This window comes from Vollenhovia emeryi, unplaced genomic scaffold (assembly GCF_000949405.1).
Source record: "Vollenhovia emeryi isolate VEMERY1.0 unplaced genomic scaffold, V.emery_V1.0 DF939128.1, whole genome shotgun sequence".
Classification (NCBI taxonomy): Eukaryota; Metazoa; Arthropoda; class Insecta; order Hymenoptera; family Formicidae; genus Vollenhovia; species Vollenhovia emeryi.
Genome location: NW_011967238.1, coordinates 488,564 through 499,637, shown reverse-complemented (window position 1 = coordinate 499,637; position 11,074 = coordinate 488,564). Strand labels below are relative to the sequence as shown.

General features: G+C 44.5%; 1 protein-coding gene across 1 annotated transcript in view; it reads right to left on the bottom strand.

Annotated features, from left to right (window-relative positions):
- LOC105568533 (mucin-12-like) overlaps positions 1 to 7,803 on the bottom strand; it is a 187,141-nt gene extending 179,338 nt beyond the window's left edge. The window contains exon 1 of the mRNA XM_012024274.1: positions 7,205 to 7,803. Coding sequence (XP_011879664.1) covers positions 7,205 to 7,391 — 187 coding nt within the window. The 5' untranslated portion in view covers positions 7,392 to 7,803. The remainder of the gene's footprint in view (positions 1 to 7,204) is intronic.
- Positions 7,804 to 11,074: the final 3,271 nt, after the last annotated feature.

Below are 11,074 nucleotides of genomic sequence, written 5' to 3'. Positions count from 1 at the left end.
AATTGTAATAGTTTACGCTGCGTTTTACGCGATCCGACGACTCGCTCGTATTCCGCGAAATTCATAGACAAGTTATTACATTTAACTTGGTGAGACAACGCGGATCGCGAATACGGATGCAAGAAAGAACTATTAATGCTTCTAAATAATGAAACCCTCGTCTCTCCGCTCCGATTTATATGATTAAACTTAAGTAAAATACCGAAATATCTGGCGTGAAACTATCTCAATACGCCTCCGAGTCGTTAACTATGAGATGTAGTTTTATGGGGTGGAACCGATAATTAATAATGATATAGTATTTCAAGGAACGTAATGTGATAACGGACACGATTTGCGCCAAAAATCTACTTGCAAAAACGCAGTTAATTACTTGCATACACTGAGAAAAATATCCGATTAAATAATCGGCTAATCCAATTACATAATAACAAACGGATATATTCGATTAAATTGTATATCAGATGAAAAATATGATCGGTTTTTTATTCGATCAAATTTCATCGGATATATACATAATCGGAAAAATTAAGTCGGAAACACTATCTAATTAGATTATCCGATGGAAATGTTTCTCGGTGTATTTATCGCTGGTTTAATCGCGAGAGATGCGAGCTAAATTAATGCAAATGCTAAGATAATCTCCTGTAATATGATTAGTATGAATTTCATTACTGCGATTTATAGGTATAGTGTCTACAAGTTTCACGAAGATTGTCGAAATGCTAGAGAGGACCCCCGCCTCGGAGAGTCAATTTGGTATAACGAAGAGAAAGAGACAGTGACTGTCATTTCTCTCCATTTTACACAAGTACCTAACGTACTGCGAAAGGGTTACATTCACTTATGCCGATAATCATCCCACTACTCCACGCATTCTTTTTTAATTAGCGCGCACGGCCGTCCCTATTACGCTCGTCATGTAAAAGCCTCTCTTACGACTCTAATGGAGGAGAGATAATTGAAGAGTTATATAAATAGCGCTCTGTGGCGATTACTCTTCTCTCTAGGACCTTTTCCCAGCTTTTCCTTCTTACGCGCGTGAATTATTTCCGTAACATTTATCAATTATCAAAAAATAGTTAAATAATTTTCAAAACACAAATTTGAAATTTATATATTTTTGTATAAAATTCACAAAAATATATAAAAATATTATTTTAATGTTCTCTATAATATATTGTTAAAAATAACATATTCTCTCTTCGTCTCTAATTTTGTGGAAACAAGAAGTGTAAGCGAAACATACAGAAACTGTATTTTCTTTACAAATCAGTTAAAATATACGCTCTATTATTTATTTTTCAAAAACCTGTTCCACGAATATAAATCACCGATCTGTTTTACAAGGTTACAACAGATTTCCCATTTAATCTTTAAATCTTTCAATAAATCAATAGTCAATAAATCCGCGATTTATTGTAAGTTGCAGAAAAATTTGCCTGTCGTCAGACGAAGCATGTCGAAAGATTTGTCTCAGAGTTCGTTAATTTTTTTGCGAGGAACAAACCCGTTCGCGAAAAAGAAAACTAAAAATATCCCTCCTTCGAGAGAGTGCGAATGAACATATCCAGTCCTATTCGAGAGTTCGACATTTCGACCAACACGCGATTCACGCGGTTTTTTTCTGTCCCTTATTACGGCCTTTAATACCGACGCGGGAATGCGTTTACTGCCACCAGTTATGTGCTATTGTGCCGCCAATGGAATAGTTTTAACGGCGTGCGAAATGACGAACATTATTCGCGAGCCCGGTCGAAATAACCGCGCGCCGAAAGAAAACACGCACCGCGTCGCGAACAACGGAAGAGTTGCGAGATGGATAATTATTGCAGCGAGATGGCGAATTATTGCGGCATGTTGATAACCGGCGCGCCGCTCTGTTATCCGTAATCTTTTTCTTTCCGCTCGCGGCGTCAAAATCCCGCGATTATGCGAAAGAATGCGGCCTTGTTCGTACAATTGAAACAATCCCGCGATAACTATCGAAGAGATTTGATCATTTCGCGATTCAAATTCGCACTAAACTAATACGAATTTCGACTTTCATTAATTTCATTATCGAATACAAAAGTTCCCCTCTTTGCTCACAAGAGCTCATTAAAAAAACGAAATGTCTTTCACGAAAATTATAATTTTCTTTATCTCGAATCTTCCAACCGTAATACGACTTGTCATAATGTCAGTTCCGTGGATTTCTTTTGCAAGAATCTACGTCTTTCTAATTATCTCTGAATTGCGCCTTCGTTAAATGGTGAGAGCTAAGTGTCATAAAATTCGCATGAAAAAATTGTATCGTGGCAAAATTTGATTTCGTGCTGTGATACTTTTGAATAAATCCATCACTGCTGCATGGTTTAGGTAAAGTCAGGACAGTCTTAAAAGCATCGGACGATCGTAAAAGTAGCAAACAACTGTTATTAATATAAATAACTCTCTTATTTGCCACTTGCATAATCGAAACAACGATTTCCCGCTTACCACGTGTTTCTCTCGTCGGAATTTGGCGCATTCTTCGACATTATCTCGTTAATGTCTGACTAAAGCGCACTCTACTCTCGGCATAAATCACACCGCATTGAGCCATATCCGTCAAGTTCTAACACGAACGGGAAAAGCAGCTAAATCTTACTTAAACCTATAATAATAAAAATAACACAAATTGATTTTATATCCTGTTATCTTCGATTCAGAAATAATATAAATCAAACTTAATAAAGTTTTTCGCACGTCGAGCCAATTTGATTTTATCTGCGAATTCTGTTTGCTTCATATTCATGTTGTACATGTTGAATTTCTATCTCGTGTCACTATCGATAACTAATGTCAACAATTTCCAGTTAGCGAACAAAGGCAAGACATTACGATACATTTCGACACGCCGAACCGCGAAGAAAGGAGACAAAAAGGAAACACGAGGCCCTACCATAAGGTCTGCCGGCATCTACGGGAAGGCTCTCTCACCGGCTCACTCACATGGCCGTAAAGAGATTTTAACTATTCATTGTTCCGGCATAATAATAGGAGCGAAATAGCCGCGCGCCGCACAATCCGAAGAGGAGGCGAGCTCGCGGTGGAACTCACGGGTAAAGGATCCTAAGCGAGTTAATATCTCTAATTATGACCGGTTATAAAATTACACCCTTCGCACCCGGGTAGGAGTGACCGAACGCGTTCTGGGCAGATCGTAAATTTTCTCTAAAAACGAAGAGGGGACCAGCCGCCACCGCCGCCGCCGGAATTTCAAGTACCTACATTTTGTATCGGACAGATTATCAGCCCTTAAATCTTTAGGCCGACTTACGTGGCATAAATCAATTCGCGAATTTTCTCGATTCCTGCTCGAAAGACGCGTCCCCGAAGACATTAATAAACATTAATTTTCATCGACGTCGTTTAACTTTGATCTTACGATTAGTTTCATTCATCCTTTGTCTCTGTTCCCTTAGGAAAAGACAAAAGACGATTTAAATTAAGATCAAAGCCAAACGATATTGGTGAAAATCGGGTTAAAAACAGCGCGTTATCGCAAAAGGGGCAATGTTGTTACTTTGCATTCTTTCAAATAGCTGAGTTTAGGCCGTAAGATTTGCTATCGTTAGCAGGATTTACATTTAATAACATTTAAAAAATTAACTGCTTCTTGTCTTGAATTAAATTTCATATACGTTAAGTTTCAGCTATGTTACATTACTTTCCAACATTAATCTCGCTTTATAAACCGTATAAATCTATCTTCCTCGCCTACTAAATTGAAATAAATTGATATTATAAATGAATTGCATTCAGTAATATCTTTTCCAACGTACGTGACACTTTGAATAGCGAAAATATGAAGAAATAAAACATATTGAGCCTTGGTATTTGATTTTGCAGTCATGATTAGGACGGATCGAACAAGCCGGCGAGCGGCATAATCTTAATTAAATCTCCCACGGATATCTAATGTTGCGTGTACGCCGAGTATCCTGAATCTTCCTAGAAAATTGCATCCTATTGCAGTCTATTCTTCGCGGCAACCCTGCTGAGCCACGCGAGCGAGTGCCGAGGCGGTTGTAGTAGCCCTGATAAGGCTCCGCGTCGACTGTATCTCATAATATAAATCCTGTTATCGAAAACCGTGAAAGGAAACCACACGTTGCACTTGCAACTTGAAACGTAACGCGTTTCGTCTGAGATAAATTGAATTCCCGCCTTTACGCGATTACCCTTTGACTTCTTCGTTTGCGTTCTTAATTAATATCTACCTTCGTCTTCCAACGAAATTATTTTTGCGAAAATGTGTATATGTTATTAAAAGCGAAAATAAAATAGATATGAAATGTCGCATTTATATTTCAATTTGCAATTCCAATATTGCTTTGAAATGCCAAAGATTTTACTAAATTTATTTTATTCCTTTACAAAAATTCCATCTTTTGCACAACCACTGCCAACGATATTGAATTAAACTTAAATGTATAAGAATGTTCGAAATTGGATAATATATGATGCAAAACGAATTCGTAAAATGGAGCGCTCTAGCAAGAACACGGCCGTAAAATAGAGAAAAATATTGTTATTCGCATAAATAAGCACAATACGAGATAATGAGCTAACGTCTCTCGAAGAGAAGAGACGCGATCTCGAGGATTCATAGGACGGCGCGAAAGAACGAGCAATTACAAAGCGCGCGGTCATTAAATTTCGCGGATGTCTTACGGGCCGGTCCGAGCTGCGCCAAATTGGAATCGCGTGATTCATTAAGGGATTACCTTACGAGCTGTAAATAACATTAGGGTCTCGTAAATTCGCGGTCGTTAAATAAACGCTCGCGGCACGTTCGCGACCGGCGAACAGTTATCCGTAGGCTACGTTCGCACGAGGTCCCCCCGTTTTAACAGCAGCCTCGACACGTACGTACCATTCGCATCAAGGCTGAAAGAGGATTCTACACGGGCCGATGCCAGGAACGTTTTCCGCGCGCATCCCCGCCGGTGCATGCATATGCATTCGCCGTACGACACATTGTCGCACGTCGAAGAGGAATCCGCCGTCGATTCGCGAAAAGTTATTCGCGCTCTCGACGATCACCCAAGAATACTTGATTTCAGCCATTTCGATCTCGAGAAAATAACTCGAGTACACGAGGAAAGTTTCATTCAAAACACTCTTTCAAGAGTAACTCGAAACTTTTGGATGCAAAACGTCAGGGATTAATTTATCTTTCTTTTTAAATCCTCTCCGAATTTTCATCACAAAGTTCCTGGCTAAAATATCCCTTGCGCGCATCTTTGGGGAAACAAGTGTTTAACACTTTGCTCGGTAAAATTTGATCGCAGATTAATTAGATTATCGTTAATACGACATGCAGTAAGTTCAACGAGCCGTGAAGAAGCCCGTTGCTCTCTCTCTGATAATCGCCGAATATCGCGTTTGAGAAGCTGAAACGGACGGCACAAAAGAGTTGGAACAACGTTTGTCATTACAGGCAGCCGCAGTCCATTAACTTGGATACCTCGATTCGATTCCTTTTCCAACAACACCCTAGCGAGTCGGAGCGCGATAAACGTGCGCTGACGATGATCTAAGGCGAAGCGCAATCGTCGCGGAAAAAGGCTCGGCCGCCGACCTCGGTATGCCGATCGCGTCAAAATGCATTTGCCGCACTCATCGCGTTTGACTGCCAATAGAAAGTGCGGTCGCGCGATTAATTTGCACTCAAAGGATACCCCGCGAGGATTCATCGGCTTTGCGGTCGACACACGTGCTTCCGCCTTTCTAAGTGCATGCAAATTAATCGATTTGATCGGGACGACGGATGCGGCCCGAGCAAATGAGCGCCGCGCATTTCTAAAGACCATGGGAAACCGACCCGTGTCTATTTATCGGAGGTGCTTAATTGCGATACTGTACGCGTCGAGGACGCTTCTGCGAATCGTGGAAACAGCATTTGGAAAGCAGACGAGCTTTGTATACAATTAGTAGAGTCTGACGATTCATGAGTGAAATCAATTGATTGGTATTCAATTCAAATAATAAAATCCAAATATAAATGCGCTTTTCAACAAATTCATGTAAAAATTAATTTTTCATATGTAATTATGATACCAAATCCCTAAATCATGTTACACAGTTTTCCGATACTTGATATCGATAACTGAAATATTTAACGCGGAGTGAAATTTAAATATACTCTCGGAAATTTCAGAATCTACGGGATTTCTGGGGAGAATTCTGCGGGACGTATCGCTGCGGAGCGAATAGAGGAGATGCGCGAGCGTACTTTCACAGAAGCAGCCGAGTGCAAAGGTCGTTCTTCATCGGCAAAGCTGAGACGAGCAACAAAGTTCAGGCATTCACCGTCATTGCAATGATCGCCGTAGAGCGCATCCTCGCGCGGGAATAAAAGGAAGATAAGGACGCAGTGACGGTGAAATGTCTTGCGCAGATGCGCCTTTCACCCTCCTATATTATTATATTTTTATACGAGTGCAATTTTTTCCTATCGTAAAGCACTGCGAAGAAGACATGATCGACCGTGAGAATCGCTATTATTTTACTAATGCGAAAATGATAGAAAGGAAAACGCATTATGATTTCTTCAGTGGAAGTGCAACAGTATTGCGTTATTATTATCAATGTTCAGATATTCTTCCTATTTAATCGCTCTTGAACCTAAATTTTTATCATGTCCTGCACTTTTGTCGCTCCTCTCACAATTGATTTCAAAATTCATAATTATATAAATTCCTACTTTTTTTATCGACGTTTCAAATAGTTGAATAGTTTTCAACTATTGGGCCCGTGTCTTCTGAAACCTCTTTTATCGGCAAAAGCGCCTCTACGAAGGCTTATTAGCCACTTTTAAAGGCGCTTCTTTTGATAAAAGAGAGCTCCGAATACGGGCCTTAATGTTTCAGCTAATGTAACGGATCCGACATAATTTATGAACGTTGCTATATTAAATTATTGCAAGCACGACTGAGAAAAGTCACGACTACAAAGACGCTCGCGGAATTAAAGACCGGAACGTAGAATTAAAAGCAAGATGACGCACGAAAGTTATTCTCGTGCTTTCGTACATTCTACTTTCGTTGGATTCCTTTACAATGAAATTAGAGCGCGTTATTTTTTTCTGCAGAGAGACGACCGAGAGCCGAAATGAAATGTCTCGACGTCGTCGAGAGGGAACGAAAAGTAAAGCGGAAACTGGTTGACTCACCTGTATTCGGACGCGGCCGCTCCTCCCTGGATGCCGGAAGGGGTTCGACGCCGTCTCCAGTCCCAGAGTCCAAGGTCGCGACGTCCCCGGCGCGCGCCAGCACCGCCAGCACCACCAGCACCACGGAAATCGGCAGCAACGACGTGAGCAGCACCGTCCTCACCGATGTCCGGCCCGCGAGCGTCATTTTTCGGCGAGCGCACGTTCAAAAGCACACTTCCGCACTTCTCGGTCCCGGCGCCGCGATCACCGCGCGTCGTGGCCGCGCGGTCACATTTTCTCTCCCTCGATTACCGGCGAGTCCGACACACGGAGGATCTTGACCGCGCACACGCTTCTACGCGAGGAACTCGCGGTAAAGGCAACGGGGACGCGGTCTTCGGGGCGACTTCGCGGTCGTCGACGTCGCTCCGCGATCTCGGTGCTCCATGTGAACTCCGGCCAAGCGCGCCGCGTAAAAATCGCGGGTGCGTCACGTGGGCACTGTCGTGTACGTACCCCGACCGCGCGCGGACAGGTGCGAGAGGGCGAGAGGGTGGACGGGAGGCAGGAAGAACGGGGAATCGCCGCTGCTATCAGCCGGTAGCGCGTGCTACCTGTTTTGAAACAAGTGTGCGCCCGCCACACCAGTCCATGCCGCACTGCTACGCCGCCGTCAGGTGTTTCAGCCGCCACGCGAGCGAGCCCCGCGACATCTCCCGAACCTTCACCGAAGCGGCTGCGCGCGCGAAACCGCGGGTCCGCTCCGTTCACGTGACGCGCGAGCCGCGCACGGCACCCACACCGTCGCGTGGTCCGGCGACCCGCCGCCAATTTCATTCATGGGAACTGCGGTGCTTTTCACTTCGCTCCCGCGAACTCGCGCATGCGTGCGCGCGCGCGCGATTGTATTATCGCTCGTTGCGATCGCGCGTCCTGCGAATCGCGCAACGATCGGGCGGGGAGATAAGAGACGCGACATCGATACGTTTAGATACTGCGTATGAGAGATTAGAAATCAAATGTGTTTCTAGAGAGAGAGAGAGAAAGAGAGAGAAAGAGAGAGAGCGAGAGCACAAACGCTCTTGTCACTCATGTAATATTAAGGCCCGGTTTTTCATTTTTTGGGTCTCAAAATAAAAAATCGGGCCTAAACGTTTTTCTTTTCTAGAATATGATAAGAATTGACGGAATTATAATCGCAGTTGCACGAGGAAGAAGTTAATTACAATATTAATCGACGTTGATTATTTACATTAATATATTTCCTACCTTCCGAACTTTTTCTCCTTAAGATAAACCGCAGCGCGAGTGTCTGACGATATAACTTGTGAATTTCGCGCGCGTACCAATTGTGGATCCAGAAAGGCGAAATTGACAACGGAGAAAGGCGTCCGAAATGATTATTGAAAATGGCGGCGGCGGCGTCACCTTCTCGCGCTCCCTCGGCGCGTCGTGTCGATTCGCGGCAGTAAACGGGATTCGCGGTGCGGCAACCTTGATGCGCCTCCCCCTCGCGGCAGATTTAATTAAACTCCGGTCGTTCGGAAGAAAAAAAAAGCCGTTTATGCAGGAAGCGCCAAGAGTTTCGAGTGCAGCGAACCGCGGCACCGAGCCCCGTTACGCGTCGAGGTCCATTGGCGTAGCCGGCGCGTCGATCGCTCGATCGAAGCCAGGAGTGCGCATTAATCCGCCGAGACGCGGCTAAGATTACATTCCCTGCTACTGGAAACATTAAATCTCAACTGTCGGACGTGAGAAACGATCCGCCCGAGTGGTGGTCGAAGTTGGACGACGGAGACGCCACGCTAAACTTTATAAAACCTCTGGTCCGCCAGAAGCTCAGTACTCTACCTTGCAAACGATAGGAATGCTGCAAAAATAATTAACAGGAAGAAGGATGCATCAGGAAGGAGCAGGAAAATCACTGGCAGCAGCTGTTAGCAAAGCCAAGTTCCACGCCAAGAACTTGCACCGAGGCCTCGGGATCTTGGAGGGAGGATGTCGGGAGAGGTTGCTGTTCCATTCCCCGAGCGACGTGACGTACCGGCGAGCGCTCCACTGGAGCGGCTCCCGCAGGCGCTGCTTATATACCCCGGTTCCCCACCGCCAGCGCTCCAGCCAATCAACGCGGCGCGGCTTCCGTACGCGCCGTTTCTATACCCGGCTCCCCACCGCCGGCGCTCCAGCCAATGCACGCGGCGCTCCGCTCGCCGAGCGCCGATTGGTCGGCGGTAGGTATCGGCTGGGAGTATAAAAGGCGGCGTACGCGAGCCACAGCGCAGACGGCGGGAGCAGCGCGGCCGCATCGGATCGGAGGTGCTGACTGGGAAGATCTGCCAGGCAGCGAAGAGGACAAGTGGAGGCAGCCCGGGCAGCGCTCGGCGCTAGGCCGGCGTCAGGCAGTAGAAGGTGGAAGGTGGCGCTGAGTGCTACCTTCCATCCTACCCCCCCCCCCCCCATGCCCCCGGCTGCCTGGCAGAGCTCCCAAGCCGGCATCTCTGCGTTAGGATCCAGCGTTGCATTTTAGCGTCGAAGTTCACTGAATTCGCAAACGCGACAGTGTGGACTACGAGATGATTGTACGTAAAGCTGAAGTCTTCATGCGCGTTTTCCTGCATAATAATATTAATGAACAAGCTCCATAATGAATGCTTCTTGTGTTATTCATTATTGATATCTAGAGATAAAGGAAATGTATTTGCAGCTTTCCTCTAGATTAATCTGTGAGGTTGTTTCTTTCGTTCTCTTATTGTTTACGAACGCAACTGAGCGCCGATAATCTTTACGATATATACATATGCATCGTTATAAAGATTCAATCGATAACGAGTCATAAATGATTCTGGCATCTAATTTATGTGATATGCGATTTTCTATGCTAATTGGAAAAATGCTTCTACAAGTAGATTCAATTGATAACAGCTAATAAATTTGCTTCTAGTCAACGAGAAAGGCGATTCTTCACTGGAAAAATGTTTTATCAGTTAGATTCAATTGATAACAACACATAAATTAGCGAGAAATGCGATTGTCCGTTGGAAAAATGTTTTATTAAATAGATTCAATCGATAACAACTCGTAAATCAGCCTCTAATCAACGAGAAATGCGATTCTTCATTGGCTAAGTAGTTCGTTATAAACGGATTAAAAAATATCAAGTCTCCGCATTGTCTTTAACAAGATACTGAAAAAAGGGTGATTCGATTATCTAAACTATGCGATTCATGGTTCTATAAAATTCGCAAGTAGCGTAAATGCAGTTCACATTAATCGTTTATTATTCGTTTTGTACGCCAGGTTTTTACGAAGTCGAAGAGCAAGAATCGCGCATAATCTGCCGCTAGTTTTAGAATGCTTTAACTCGCGATCGCGAGTATGTTTTCACAGTTTATGCGAGCCCCGAAAAAGGGATTCGCTCTCCGAGCTCTCGTAAAATATGCTTCGCGGAACGCTTTCGCGTGCCAGGTCAGCCCGAAGAAAACAACATCGTCCTCTTTGCCAGTCCTAATCCGCGATATCGCGCGCGAGAATCTGCCGCGATATCTAATGCGCAGCGTAGCGCAATATACACGTAGAATGCACGAACCGCGGGATACCGGCGGCTCTGGGGACGGCGCGAATAAATAAAATAACGAGCCGTGTATTGCGGAGTCGAGTCCTGTCGGAGCCTCGTCGGTCCCGGGATGCGAGCCCGCTCGATTAAAAAATTAAGGCCACTCAATTACCTCGAATGACCCGACCTGTTACGTGAACAGTATAAAGACTTGCTTTCCGCCGCGGAACTCGGCGCAGCCGAACGTATCTTTGTCAAACAAAAGCGAGATTGTTAAAATGACTTGGTTCGCTTAGATCACATGTAAATTTCGTTCCGCGTCTCTCTCTCTCTCT